At 41.2% G+C, this 15,819-nt stretch overlaps 1 protein-coding gene across 4 annotated transcripts in view; it reads right to left on the bottom strand.

Annotated features, from left to right (window-relative positions):
• Positions 1-15,819, bottom strand: part of STX2 (syntaxin 2) — a 65,859-nt gene that overhangs the window by 20,738 nt on the left and 29,302 nt on the right. The window contains exons 7-11 of one of the 4 annotated variants that reach the window (XM_040251592.1): positions 15,128-15,201; positions 14,871-15,008; positions 12,084-12,194; positions 10,100-10,223; positions 4,477-6,671 (exon numbers count right to left, since the gene is read on the bottom strand). In XM_040251592.1, coding sequence (XP_040107526.1) covers positions 10,143-10,223; positions 12,084-12,194; positions 14,871-15,008; positions 15,128-15,201 — 404 coding nt within the window. In that variant the 3' untranslated portion in view covers positions 4,477-6,671; positions 10,100-10,142. The other 3 variants (XM_040251593.1, XM_040251594.1, XM_040251591.1) reach the window with 3 other exon arrangements.

Raw genomic sequence — 15,819 nt, 5'->3', positions numbered from 1 at the left:
AAATATCCTTTCTGTTACAGCAAAAACAGAACTGAGTGAACAGCCTTTGGCACATACCAGCCAAACAGTCTTGGGAGAGTTATGCAATCTTGGTTATTCCTTAGCTGTTACTAATGCACACTTGTAGCTGAACTTGTCCATCATAAAGCTAATTACTCTGGCTCCATTTAGATTATACACTGCACCTGGCATCCTTCTCCCCCTACTCTCTCTTGTAGCATTCTGCATTTCAGAAAGTAAGTCGCAGGCTGATAACTTCAGGGATACCAGACCTGGCTGCTGAGTTGCCTGATACCAACTGTGGTTGTTTTGAAATCTTGAAAAAGAAAAAAAAAAAAAGCAAAACCTTCATGAGGATATAAAACCTCTCCCTATTCCCCAGAGAAGGGGCCACAATTCTTGAGGCACTAGCCTGCTGTGTTCTCCCCCTTGCCTGGCAAAAAGGAAAAAGCCACTCTTTTCTATTCCCTTCAAATGCTGCCTCTGTTTCTATTCGGCATCGGTGGACAGGGAGTCAGGGTTTGGCAGCCTTCCTAGCGCCCAGCTTCCAGAAATTGTCAGTCCCTCTTCTTGGTTTACTTTCCCGTTCAACTACTGCAGCAGCCTCTGGGCCTTTTTCTGTTTTCTATCTTGTTTCTTCACCAGTTTCACCCTAGTTTTCCCTCCCATGCAATGTGCTAGAATCAGCTCAGCACGTGAGCCCTTCCCCTCTCTTCCTGTCTCTTCCCTTCTCTCCACCCATTGCCCTGACTCTGTTCTGCATCATGAAAAAAAAATGACAAACCAATAGGAAGGCACATCCTCTTAGAGGTGGAGGAAGCGGGCAGAGTCAAATTCTCCCCTGTAGGTGGCATGATGGGTGGTCTGACTGCTGCAAGTACTCACTTTTTGGCAGATTGTGTCTGTTCATAAAAAGCGCCCAGTCTGAACAGCCCCGGCGATGCCCACGGCTGGAGGGATCATCCCAATTCCACACATCACGATCCCAGGAACTGGACAGGGAAATTCTGCCTTAAGGTTAGATCTGCAGGAGACCTCTCCCCAAAAAGAGGATGTCTGCATGGCTGATGTTACCTCTGCTGAGACGTTGCCCAAAATACTCTGCTCACTACTCTGCTTTGCAATCTGACTACTGGAGTAAGGGCTTCTGACGAGCATCAAGTGGGTGTGCGTGAAGCGTGTCACCGTATTTTGAACAAAGCAGCTGTGGCCACAGGAAGCTGTTCACTGTGGAACACTGGTCTCCTCACTGAGGACAGAAACCTCTTAGCAGCTGCCCTTCAACCAAAGCATCAGAGCCACTCCCAGTTTCCTGGGTCCTGTGGCAAGCACTTCTATTTATTTATCCAGGGATCTCCAGTTTATATCAGACACGGCTTTCTGATAAAAACATCCCTACTAACAGACATTTCTCCAAGGAAGACATACAGATGGTCAACGGGCACATGAAAAGATGCTCAATGTCACTAAGTATTAGAGAAATGCAAATCAAAACCACAGTGAAGTATCACTTCACCACCAGTCAAAATGGCTATCATTAAAATCTACAAATGAAAAATGCTGGATGGGGTGTGGAGAAAAGGGAACCCTCCTACACTGTTGGTGCAGCCACTATGGAGAACAGCATGCAGGTTCCTCAAAAAACTAAAAATGGAATTACCATATGATTCTGCAATCCCACTCCTGGGCATATATCCAGAGAAAACTTTAATTCAAAATGATACATGCACCCCTATGTTCATAGCAATAGCCAAGATGCAGAAACCACCGAAGTATTCATTGACAGAAGGGTGGATAAAGATATGGTACATGTATACAATGGAAGGTTACTCAGCCCTTAAAAAGAATGAAATACTGTCATTTGCAGCAACATGGATGCAACTAGAGATTATCTTACAAAGTCAAGTAAATCAGACAAATACCGTATGGCATCACTTATATGTGGAATCTAAAATATGACACAAACAATCTACAAAACAGAAGCAGACTCACACAGAGATAGACTTGTGGTGGCCAAGGTGGAGGGTTGGGGGAAGGATGGACTGCAAGTGTGGGGTTAGCAGATGCAAACTAGTATATTAGGATAAACAACAAGGTCCTACTGTACGGCACAGGCAACTATAGTCAATATCCTGTGATAAACCATAATGTAAAAGAGTATTTTTTAAAAATGTATATATGTGCATATACTAAGCAACTTTGCTGTACAGCAGAAACTAATGGAACATCATAAATCAGCTATGTTTCAATTTAAAATATATGTTGCCTGCCACTCTAGTAACAATGCATGTTGCCCACAATCAAGCCATCAGCACTCAGCCTGAGGGGACTTGCGTGGACAAAAGCAGGACACTGGCCCTGGATAGCTAAGGTGCATATTAAAGGAATAATTTCACTGAGCCCTGACTCTCTCATCTTCCCATCCCTAGAAAATCACGAAAATCATTGAGATGTCTGGTTTTCTAATGAGTATTAACCTTTCAGTGTTGGACTACATGTTTGTTTTTTAGCGAAAACTCATATACATCCTGGCTGCTCCCTGACCTCTTTGGAGCAGTCCCTCAGAGTGATCTAAGAGGCTGTACCCAACTTACATCCTCGGTAAAGCCACCAAATGAAACATCATTCTCAACTTTCAGGCTGTGTTTTTTTTTTTTTTTTTTTGCAGTCGACATAAGTCCCAGGCTTCCAGGCTGAACCTACTAACGCATGGCCCTGCCCTCAATCATGCCACCTTTTCTGGAACTCACCCCTTTCTCACAACCTGTAACCATCTTCTTGGTTTAGGAATCTGCTCCTTCAGGGGATGCGAGTCAGAAGATAACAACTGGATGTTGCCTCAAAGGAAACCAAAATGGCTCACTGTCCACATGGCGCTCTCTCTGGAAACACAGGCACATCTTCACTCTGACTGCGGCTAGGACATGGGACGTCTCTACAGAGCTCCTGCTGCACTGAAACCCCAAGATGTGCTGTCTCATCCCCACCGAGCACTGGATCTTAACAAAGGCGGGAACCAGGGTTGGATGAGGTCAAGACTGCATCGTGTCCTGTGCCTACCGTGTCGGTTTCACACTTAAAACCAAGCAAAGCCCCAGGCTTTGCTCAGCTGCCCTCCAGAGGCTGGTTCTGGACTTGTTTCCCTCTGGAGTCGATTCTTCTCACTGATGCTCTCCTTCTAGGGGAGGGCGAGGAGGGGGAGGTGGATGGGGGTGTGTGCTGCTGTGTTCACTGAAATAGTAACCTAGAAAGGGGGGGTGGGGGACACATGGCTGGGGAGGCCTCAGCTGTCACAGCGGGTCCTTGCCAAGCACACAAGTCATTGCCATGGGAAGATGCGGACTGACTCCTGGCCTTCCCCACTACCCTTACCCAGGGCCCCCTGACCTCCTTGGAGCCCCTGAACCAGGCCCCAACCCACAACTGGGACAAAATCCCTGGGCAACCCTGACCCCTGAGCCCCTCAGGGTCCCTCCTGTGACCCAGGCTCTTCCAACCCAAGCCCCCTGACCTGGGGGCCCCACCATTTAAACTCATGAAAGGATGTGAGCTTAGCTTAGATTTATTGAAGAAATTAACAAAAACTGTTGGAAGAGGTCCTGGAAAGGACGCGACTGCTCATTGACCCACAAGGTGGCCCCCGGGCATCGGAGGCCTAGCAACCCAGCCCTGTCCTTGGATGTCTGCTCTGCCCACCCCCCAGCACCCCCATGTCCACTGTGGGAGCCATTTCAAGGATGCCCCTTGACAGAGCAGGTGTGGAGACCTTGGAGCGGCGTGGGTGTCTGAACCTCAGGAAGACCTCTCTCTCATCTCAAAGGTGCAGCGGGCGGGTGGGTGGTGATCGTACCCTGCGGAACCCCAGACAAACCTCCGAGGGAAGTTGGGGGACTGCCTCCTCCTCAGCCTCCCTGGGAAACTCTCCAGAGTGTGAACTTAAAAAAACTCAGGCGATAAACTTCATAGTCTTTAAAAAATATAAACCAAGGCATTAAATTACTGAGTGTGCATGCCAAGACTACAGCTTGAAAGGAAAGTCACTGGGGAAGAAAGAGAGGAAAAGGAGGTTAGAGGTAATACATGAGTTGGGGTGGAGAGGTGTCCAACCTTCATGAACTGATGTTCTCCAGAACTAGCTTATTTTTCTTTCTTTTACATGCCGGATTTTGAACACCACTTTTCAACATGATTAGAATTCAGTAAGGATTATGGATTAGGGGAATTCCAGTTAATAAGAAAGTGGACGGGGGTGCCCTTAATAACTGTCAATGCAAACATGTCAAATTGGCAGAAGGATGCAAAGCCAAATTCCCTAAATTAGCATTTGTTGTCAACAGCAAGAACCCAGGTGGGTTTATTAATACATGACAGCCAAACCACAGAAGTTGGTAACAACAAATAATCAAAAACTTACCAAAAACACCTAAAATTATTAACTTACATTGTATCATTACACGTAATAACAGCCACAGGTAATATTCTTTTAACAATTTATTTATGTATATACAATAAAATATCTCCCCCCAAATCTTTCTAGAAATGAACAAGGCAGAAAGTAAAATATTTCTTTTTTGGGGTTCTCTTGAGTTTTTTTTTTTTAATGTAAACATGAAATTTCAAGAAATGATTTAAAAAGTAACAAGTGAACCTGTATATGTATTTTTAAAAATCCGATGTCAAATAGGTACATGAGGCTTAGACATACAAAATGGGTTACCTGGTGAATGACTTAAACATCTTAAGTACAAATCAAAAAGCAGTTTCATAACTTCAACTATAAAACACAGATTCAGTAAGTGTTTCAAATTCAGGAAGAATGTCTTGAAAAGATACAATAAGAATTGCTATGAGGAGTGGGGGCTAAAAAGACTTCACTTGAAGCCACAGTGGGACACATGGGGAGCATGAAGTGTCTCCACACGTGCACATAATCATATGGACAACGGATGTACAAAAGTCACACTGACACAAGCATGATCTCTGGATAATTAAATTCCCTCAGGATAAGTCAGACCATCAACATAAGCACCAACCAGGGAGCCTGTCCCACCGATGGGCTAAAGACTTAAGAAACATGTATGTTGGAGCCAGAAGACTCCTAAAGGAATCCTGACTACACAGTGATGACCAGCAAGAATATAAAATGCACACATACAGACTTGACTCTGAGCTCAGCAGTCAGATGCATAAAGTATGAACGCATGCAATTCATAACTGCATTCAAGAGGGAGCACAGCTTCTAAACGATTCTGTAATTCACACTTAGAGCTTGCAATCAGGCGTGTCTATATATTAGTTTTCAAGCCAGACAATGTTAAATTATAGTCACGAACTTACACAATCACATACAGAAGTAATAAGAGATAACTATATTTTTAATATCCTTCACATATTCACTTAAAGTTTTGACTACTTGTTATCATATAGATGCCCATTCACTAATAAGATTTTGTACATTATACAGTCTAAATATAAAGCATATTATAATTCAAAAAAGTTAAGTAGTAATACAAATGTTAATTACATATTCCTGTAAACTTTGAGAATTAACTTTTAAAGTTCAGCAGAATAGTAGGCATGTAACAAGAACATTCAGGTGACCTGTACAACAGTTTAAAAGAATGACTTAATGTCTTGAAATAATCCCTTTGAGTTTAAAATTTGATTTTATCACCACCTTAAATTCAGACATTACTAGTGTGAACAGGGAAACACAAACCTTATTTTGTAAAGAATGAAAGCAGAGACCATTGTCTTTACAGTACATTAACTAATTTATTATCTTGGGTAATCAAACAGGCAGAAAGGAAGCTGAGTACAATAATCGAGCTTTTCCTGGAGGGTACTGGGCAGATTTGAACCTTATAAATCAATTTCAACAGAAGGAACTAGAAACGCTTTTGGGGGTACTTTGCAACCAATGTTTTCTATGCCGATGGCAAACTGTGTAAACAACTGTGCAAAGATGGCTCTGATAAAGTGAAGTTTCTTTCCTATTTCTTTTAAAAGGCAATAGTTAATATATAAAATTGGAGTAAATTAAGATGTTAATATATTAAACAATTAATTTATAAACATTTAAACTTATAGATATCTTACAAAACAGCTCTGTGATAATAAAAATAATTTTTGCAAACATAAACAGACATGAGTGAAACATAGTACAAAAACGTCTCTTAATGAGCATGTTAGCTGGGAAAGGGAAGAAAGTCTCAGACCTGAAATCTAATAGCTTCATAACAAGATATTTCTAATTATACTTCACATACATATTTTTAACACTGAAATATAAAAAAATGGAAATTTTCAATAATTCCTTATTTTAAGGCCATTGAAACAAGTCTCACATTGTTAAATGTTTGTGCTGTATTATTTAGAGTCCAAGGATGTCTGGGTTAACACATCACATCCATTCTGTTTTTTTCCACTGAACAATATATTCTGTTGTGTTCTCTCCTTGAATTCACTAATAAAATATCAGCACTCAATGCCACATGTCACAATGTCTAGGATTCATTCATGAAATGGGAGGATGCTGATTTGCTGCAGATGTGGTCTGACTCCAAGGACAAATGGCTCTTGGGATACGGTTGCTATGACAATGTTGTTGCTAGGATAATTCCAAGGATCACAAGCAAAATAACTACACAGATAATAATGAATATCATTTTCTGCAAGATAAAGAAAAACATTTATTAATTTGCAAGATAGCAAAGGAAAGTAATCACTGATGTCATTTCCTAACAAAATTCTCTTGGAATTTGAGATGGTTTAAACTCCATCATCAAGAAAGAATCCCTACAGGTCATAGAAAAGGGAGGAGTGGGGAAGGGAAGTTCCAGGGGCATAGCACAAAGTTACAGACACATTCACATTAAATTAAACAAATTTAGTAATTTAAAATACATATTATTAAAACAATAACCATTGACTCCTGGAGGTAAAACACAATGTCTATTTGGCACAATGTGGGTTCTTAACGAACACTTTCTATTGATCACAGTAAAATCCCAACTATTGTTTCTTGGATGCATTGTACATCTTATAATTTTTAATGGATTTATTTCTCATTTGCTGAAAAAAATCTTATATATGCTTTTTTTTTTACATTGAGGTAAGACGCATATAAAAAATCAACACACCATTAACTCAGTCTTCTACTGCATCCTTGGCTCTGCTGCTGCTGCTGCTAAGTCGCTTCAGTCATGTCCGACTCTATGCGACCCCATAGACCCACCAGGCTCCCCCGTCGCCTCCAGGCAAGAACACTGGAGTGGGTTGCCATTTCCTTCTCCAGTGCATGAAAGTGAAAAGTGAAAGTGAAGTTGCTCAGTTGTGTCCAACTCTTAGCGACCCCATGGACTGCAGCCCACCAGGCTCCTCAGTCCATGGGATTTTCCAGGCAAGAATTCTGGAGTGGGGTGCCATTGCCTTCTCCGATCCTCGACTCAGAGGAAGGCAATACAACATTTAACTTTTTGCTTCCAGTTAACAAGCATCCTTGCACAGGATGCTTGAAAAGCTAAACAACCTCTGGCTTGAGAAATCTAGTCTCTCTAGGAATACCATCTTTGGGAGAAGGTGAGGAATTCACAAAGATGAGAGGCATATCATACTGTCTGACTTCGAGTTCTCTTGGTAAACAGCAGAGATGCATCATTTTAAATTACGGTTACCAAACACATGGCACACTTGCACCTGAGAAATCACACCTTCTGAAACTGGTCAGTGCTACTTCAGTATTAGCTGCCAAGAACGCCATCAATTACTACATGATTTATGAAGACAAGCACGGCCAGCCCCTCAGGAAACTTTCCTGTCAATTACTCAGAACCTAGGGACCACTGCCTACAGGACATCACACCCTCAAATTTCATGTCATCTATTAATCTTATGCACATTTCCTGAAAAACTAGGCCTTGGTCCCAACCATCCTGGCATCTCCTTGTGTGTCTCCCTGCAAGCCTCTCTCAACATCTTTCTAGACACACCTTTTCCCTCTGGTCTATCACACCTTCCTTCCCATTGGCACCACCCTTCAGCTCCGGAACCTGCTCCATATGCCCCTGTTAACCTCAGCCACCAGGCGGCTCTGCATCTCGCTGCCATCCAGGCATCTGCCAGGTCTCTGGGTACCATGTATGGGTGTGTGCTCGCACGTCTGACTTTTGGAAATGCCTCCTGAATCCCACGACTGGGTTCCTGCACCCTCAATACCACAGATGGAATGACCATTCTCATCCAACATCCTGCTCACAGCTCCAGTCAAATACCTGGACTTCTCCTTGGTGGCCCATGCACACCCCTAGTCAAGCTGCCACCTACTACACCTAAATCACAGCCATGTGCTCTCTCAGCATGTCCTCGGATAGAAAGCCAGGCATCTGCCCCTTGCTGCAAGGTTACAGGGACCAAGATTCCCTCCACATGGTGCCTACAGGCCCAGAGAAGGCTGTGCTGAAATACCTGCTGAAAGAATAAATCAGATTTTCAAAAGTATAATTAAAGACACCAACCACTGCATTTGTATTAAAAAAAAATTGCTGGTATGCACTCTGATGTGTTTTGAGTTCACACATGCTTAAAGGCATGAAGGTACAGCAGCCCCCCAGGCCCAGGGCACAGAGCAAGTCTGCAGCTCCTCCAGAACCACACTGGGAGGAGCCTGCCCTCGTTCAACGGCATCATCACAGCATTTGATCTTAAATTATGTTTATCTTTAGTGGAAACACATCCAACTAACCACATTATGGCCACTAGGAAAAGCTAAGAAAATGCAGAGTTTATACACAGTTCATAAAGAATTCTAAAAATAGTTTTTAAATACATTATTATTAGTGAAGGAAAATCACATATATCTTTAGTTCAGCAGAGGTAACAGGAAAGCATGGAGAGATACATAAACGTCCTGCCTGATGAAAAGAGCGCTCAGAGCTCCTTTCTCCTCCTGAAAAAAATGGCTTGCTAACAAACTCAACATCCTGGAGCTTCTGAGTGGAAGCCCATGCTTCCGTGAACGTCAGGATCCTCACCTGCTAACTGCGTGCTCAGTGCACAGATACTTACACTAAGAAACACCTCTTCTTTAATAAAGCGCTAAGTGTTTATCAAGCCAGCAGTTGCTTTCACAATAAAATAATTAATTCATCAAGGACTACTTGTCACAATCTAGATACAATTTTAATTCCAATGATTATGCCAAACAAACATTTTAAAATAAACAACTAGTATGCCCAACTTTGAGACACCAGACAGCATGCTAGCTTAAGAGTTGAAAAAAGGATGATTCCAAATGCATAAAAAGAGACGAAAAAGCACAAAATCTACCAAAGTTAGGTGAAAGGTGACACTCATACAGTCAATAAAAATAAAGGTGCTATAAATAAATAATATCTTTTGAGTATCTTTTGTATTCCAAACCCTTTAAATTGAGAATATCTTTTGAGTATCTTTTGTATTCCAAAACCTTTAAATTGAGAATTAACAGGCATGCTACTCAGTACCAGTTTTCATTTTAATGTGGATACATTTAAAAGAAACTCAATGATGCCAGTGGAAACAAGTGAGACGAAGTCTCTTGGTTCCATTGACTGTTCTTCACAGCTTTCGTCCCATTCACTCTAATTCCATAGTAAAATGGAGAGCAAATAAATACAGCTCACAAAGCACGTTCGGTTGTTGCACTTATTCTAAGAATTAAAACTTATGAGACAAATTATTAAACGTTAGTTTCTTCATTGAGAATTAATCCTCATTACTAAAGTTATTCCACTAATGAAAGGCTTCAATAAGGAGGAAGCGTCTTCCTGGATCAAAAACAAAAGCCTGAAGAGTCAGGAGCTGCTGCCACCCCTACTATCACATCTAAACAAATCCAGAGGTTTCCGAAAACAGCAGGAAGACAACCCTGGTTTAGAAATGGACGGCAACCCAGCCAGTGCTTATTCTCAACACACCATGACTAGAGGCCTGAATGCAGAAGTCAGGCAGACACTCCACTGGCAGGCTTTTATTACTTTCCAGTACTTCCGAATTGTGCGAGCACCACTATTAGCTAATTGGGCGAGTGAGTAAGCAGATTAGTTGATTAGTTACTTACTGCCGTGCTGGCAGAGACATGCATGCTGCCGTTATCCACATCATCACTTGCCAACTGATAAACCAATAATTAGAGCAATCACAGCCAACAGAACCAGTGACACAGCCACAATTATCCACTTTTTCTGTCAAAGAAAAGCAAGCTGATTATATCATGGTTAATTCCACATTGCCGTATTAGAAGATATCGTTCATTTAAAAATCAAATAATCCATAGGAATGTGTTTTAAAATCTAAATTATAGGCCATCCATTAACTGTTTGACAATTTTCAACATTGTCCAAAAGAGAGATTTTTAATTTAATGAGGTCAGACTATTTGGAGATATACTATTATAGAACTTGAAATATTAGGTTTTATTAATGAGAAAGCATAAGACTACATTCTTTTGATAAATTTCTGATGAACTGAGACATACAGCTGATTTTTTTTTCATGCATAGAGAGCTGTGTGGCCAGGTCAGTAAAGGAGGAAATCAGTGACCTTAAGCCCCTACACTTTTCTTATTTGTTTGTTATTGGCAGGTAAGTCCTTCACTTAACTGCCACACTGAATAAAACAGATCATTCTACTAGCGTCATCCCATCTCTCAGGGGCTAACCCGTTTGCCCTGGGAATGGAACCAGGACACCACGAGAGAGGACAGCCAGCATCTCAAGGACCACACATCCAATAGCAGAGTGAGAGAGAGAGAGATGAACAAGCTGTGGGTGGTTTCAGATGTCAGGCCTTGAGTTGGAGAAGTTGTGATGAATTTCGAAATGAGCCTCAGGTTCCGACCAGTGGCCACTCCAGGTAATGTACTGACCCAGCCACCTGCTAGAGCAAGGCCTTCTCTGCCAGATGAGGATGAGATGGGAATGTCTCATGGAAATGTTCACTGGTCTGACCTGCTGTTCAGGTCATGGAGAAAGAATGGGACCTGTCCTTTTTTAGTGACTGCTTTAAAGTGTGAGTCCATTTTGTGCCTGAACCAGAGCACTTCACACCTGGACCTCACCACCTCACTTTAAGGCTCAATATTTCAAAATCTGGTAACAGAATAATGTAAGAAACCATGTCTTACATCTCAAAGATAATTAATACACAGATATTCCCAAGAGAAAGCAGGGTGAGATGCTTTGCAGGCTGACATGAAAGCCCGGATGTGCCTCATACTTGAGAAGATCTATGGACCATTGTCACAGGTGAATCTGACTCTTCATTTTTCCTGAACATTCTGAAACTCCCTCTTTACCAGGCCTTTATGACATGGCATGGAAATCTCCCCTGACAGGCACCGAGAAAGGCCTCTGACAGCAGGAGCGGGGAGACAGGCACTGAAGGCGGGGGTTTGGCGCCTTGTGGCGCTCTCGTCTACACTGGGGAGAAAGAAACCAAGAAGTAGTGGGCTGGGTCACACAAGGAGATAGTTTTCCAGTCCCTGAATCACAACTGAATTCTGTAGTTTTGCTGTTTCCTTAGAAGGCTTTCACCATGAAGATATTAAAACTCCTCTACAAAGCTTCATTAGTGAGTGCTACATAACATCTGAGGTCCATGGTCTCAAGCAATTCTCTTTCCTCCAATCCAAAGGATTAGCAAATAACCTAAGGAATAAAGTGTTCACTGCATAAATTGTGTAACCAAAGATTTTTAGGAGAATTTCCAGTCCAGTGAGTTTTATGTCCCTCCAAATAATGACCCAAGAAACAGAGAACTCTGGAATTGAAACCCATTCAACCGAGGAAAGGGAGGTGGGGCCAACTTTGACCCTAAGTAAGGGTTATCATTACTTAGAACTGACAGGGTTCACCATCATCATAACTTATCTGATACATTTCAAACGTTTCAACAAGAAGAATTACTTCAGTTTTCAAATGCAAGATTAATGTAAGAAGTTTTTATTTCCTGGAATACATTTAAAGTAGGCTTGCATCAGTGTATGACCATGTGAAACCAAATCCAGAGGAAAACATACTTTAACTCTGAAAGACCAAACTCACCCTTCTTGCTTTGCTTTGATATTTAATAGCTTTCTTCGTTTCTTCTTTAGCATGTTCTACATAGTCTGCGGCATTCATAACATTTTTTTCTATGTTGTTGATCATTTCACCCTTAAAATGAAAAGTTTCAAACTTAGAGGATACTTTCAAATGACTTAATTGTGCCTCTTAAGACAGTCACAGAGCAGCAGTAAAGTTTCCACAGGAATGTAATGTGCATGGAATGGACACTGAAATATTTTTCACATTTACAAAAAGATGAGACCATTATAAATGTGCGAATATGAAAAGTAATCAAAATCCAATTTACATTATAAAAAGAACTAAAAGGGATAGGCAACAATGCTGACAATTAAAGGCATATCAAGTAAGCTTTGAGATATGCTTTAATATAGGAACACTCTTTTAAAATGGGCACAGTGAATGAGAGGCAGCTGGCTTTAGGGTAAGCTAACATTTACTATTATGCACAAACATATGACGTCTAAAGAATGACCTCTTTTCTAATGGGTAGACAATATTTGTCATTTCTTTAAAATACCAGTAAACTAGGAATAGTTTAGGTCTCCCATTAAATTGACTAGATTAATGAGCAAAAAAATGTAAAGTGAGGTGAACCCAGTGAAGCGTCAGGGGAGAAAAGCATATTACCTGGTTTTCTGTCCACCAGCAGACATAATCTGCAGCAGTGAATAGTAAAGCATTGGAAAGTGACGCAGAGTTAACTTACTCATTCACACATTTCAACATACTAGTCAGTTTTGACTATACCTAGTTTGAATTAGTGGATACTATGCAATACTAACAGACTTCTGAAAGGAAACAATGCAACCAAGCTAAGAATACATTGATGTATCAATTTTTCTAGTAGAGATTAACACATCTGGCATAGAACAATCCTAACTAAAAGTCCAAGGTACTCTAAAATCTTTAGTAATGACAAAAGTTGGAGAAGGCGATGGCACCCCACTCCAGTATTCTTGCCTGGAGAATCCCAGGGACGGGGGAGCCTGGTGGGCTGCCGTCTATGGGGTCGCACAGAGTCGGACTCAACTGAAGCGACTTAGCAGCAATAGTAGCAGCAATGACAAAAGTACTCAGATTGATCTAACTGTCTCACTGGTTTCCTTCCTGAAAACAAAAGCTGGCAGCAGCCAGACTCCCTTTCAGCACCGTGAGTGGCAACGGGCACCCCCAAATCAGAAAGGAGTGAACATGCCCCATCCCCACCCCATCTGCAAATTCATAGCACCTCAGCTCCGCACACATTTTTATGGCAAAGTTCCTCAAGCTAAATCTTCAAAAGGTTGCTGGCAATATGGAGGATGAATCTGGTACCCAGATGGACTTCCCAGTGCTCCTAAACCAGCAAACAGGCCCATCAGAGGACCATTCCTGCCACAACAGATCCTGAATCCAGCCTCCGTGGGAGGGAGGACATGACTGTGATGTGAATCCCAAGATGCTCTGGTACAAAGGCTTTGCCTTCACAGGGCAGTCAGCTGGACTCAATGGCCCATCGACCCATGAGTGACCAAGTGTGAGCCTCACACACTTGAGAAGTCTCAGAGGACATCATTCACCATCACAAGAGGAGGGGCAAGCACCCCCACACACCTAACTGGAACCACCAGTTTTATTTTACACTGAATTTTATATGCTTTTTTTGTGTATGTGTGTGTGTTCTTTTTTTTCTGTTTTTAATTGGAGGAAAACTGCTTAACAATGTTGCTTTGGTTTCTGCCGTACAATAATGCGATCATCAGTCATAATTTTATATATGTGTGTGTGTGTATCCCCTCTCTCTTGAGTAAATTTTATCTTCTTAAAAAACTGCATTAACTTCCGCAGTCCCTGATAAGGGTCTCCTCATACCTGCCCCCTTCTGCTTGTGGTACTGAACACTGTAGTAAGTATAAGCTTCTATTTATGTCACAGTCTATCCCCTCCGGTGCTTATTCTTTTATATATTTCTCCAAATTATTACTCTAATATCTGCTCCTTGTAGAAAGCTTGAAAATATACTTTAGAGAAGAAAACTGAAATCCCCATAGCCCCACTGCTGCTATACTGCTTGGCACATTTCTTTCCTTTTGTGAGTACTGTTTCATGTAGCTGACTTTATGCCACACACACTATATGTAGGAGTATAAGGGTGTATGCTGCATATATATTTACATTTATACACAGAGGTGTATATATACATATGAACTGACGTGAAGCGTTAAGTTGCTCAGTCGTGTCTGACTCTGCAACCCCATGGACTGCAGCCCATCAGGCTCTTCTGTTCATGGAATTCTCCAGGCAAGAATACTGGAGTGGATAGCCATTCCCTTCTCCAGGAGATCTTCCTGACCCAGGGAGCAAATCTGAGTCTCCTGCCTTGCAGGCAGACTGTTTACCATCTGAGCCAATAGGGAAGCCCCATATATATATACACACATACAATAAGGTTTAATATCGCCCTCTTATGTCAACTTAAATTCCAACACATACATTTGCATATTTCATTCAAAATCTTCCACGAACAAAGTTTATGTTGTCTACCTATGGTTGTCTACTTATGGCTGCTTATCCTATGGACACATCGTATCTTAAATCAGTCCCCTACTGTTGAAGATTTAAGGTGCTTCAAGCACTTGAGCCTTACATGGCAGTAACGGTATAATCAGTTTTTCAATTACAAGACTGGATCCAGAATAATGGCTTTCCCAATAGATTGGAGTCAAGTATCAGATTTTACAAACCATAGCTCTGTTTCAGAGAAGCAAAGATGCATGTGATTACCTGAGTCTCGACGAACATGGCCATGTCCATGAACAACTCGTGTAGCTCGCGGATGCTCGTCTCCAGCTTCATGATGTCTTTATGACGGGACTCAATTTCATTCAGAGCCTGTCTAGTGATTTGTGAATCTGATATAATCTTTGAAAAACAAAAACAGAGGAGAAATACTGATGAACTTAAGATCTTTCTAGAGGTTAAAGAAAAAAAAAAACTGTATAAATACAAACACTCGGGCCACACAGCCGCCTGGCACTCACGTCTGACGTGAAGATGGAGGGATTCCCGCTTTCCAGCATCTCTTCCAGCTCATCATCGGTGGTAGTTTTTCCAGCTAAAATATCAACAAGGGAAAACTCCACTCAGTATGCAGCAATATATTTAAATTACCTTTGCATCCATAAGTTAGTAGGGAAAATCTGAGTTGCTAACATTTTAACCAGTGTTTTTCTAACTTTTCCAATATATTTTTTTGGCAAGTGTTAATGATAACAGAAATTAACATAAACCCTTAAGAAGTAGGAAGAACTGGAAAACACTCATGAAAGACCTTGTAACTGGAATGACTATTAAAAATCCAAGTCTAGTTTGGATGACAAACAACTATAAAAAGGAAATTGATAGATACAAATTTTTGGCATATCAATTTTCCTAAAAGTTTAACTGGCTTATAGGAAAGGAGGATAAGCTAGACTTAGCATATGTTAACTGGAAATAATAAAGATTGTATAACTAGAATCAGAGGCGCTAATACTTTCTGTATTTTGGTTATTAATATTTTTTCTTGAGTTAAATGTATTAATGTTTCCTATGAACAAGTTCACAGGATTTTGGAAAAACCCAATTGATAATTCCTATTTCCACACTCTGTGCCACAAAAGACAAAATTAAATGAATAAACATCATAATAATTAAGATATAATTTACTGTGAACATTCACAGCAGTATTATT

Source organism: Oryx dammah, unplaced genomic scaffold (genome assembly GCF_014754425.2).
Source record: "Oryx dammah isolate SB20612 unplaced genomic scaffold, SCBI_Odam_1.1 HiC_scaffold_12, whole genome shotgun sequence".
Classification (NCBI taxonomy): domain Eukaryota; kingdom Metazoa; phylum Chordata; class Mammalia; order Artiodactyla; family Bovidae; genus Oryx; species Oryx dammah.
The sequence above is the reverse complement of the archived record's forward strand: the minus strand, read 5'-3'. Positions and strand labels throughout refer to the sequence as shown.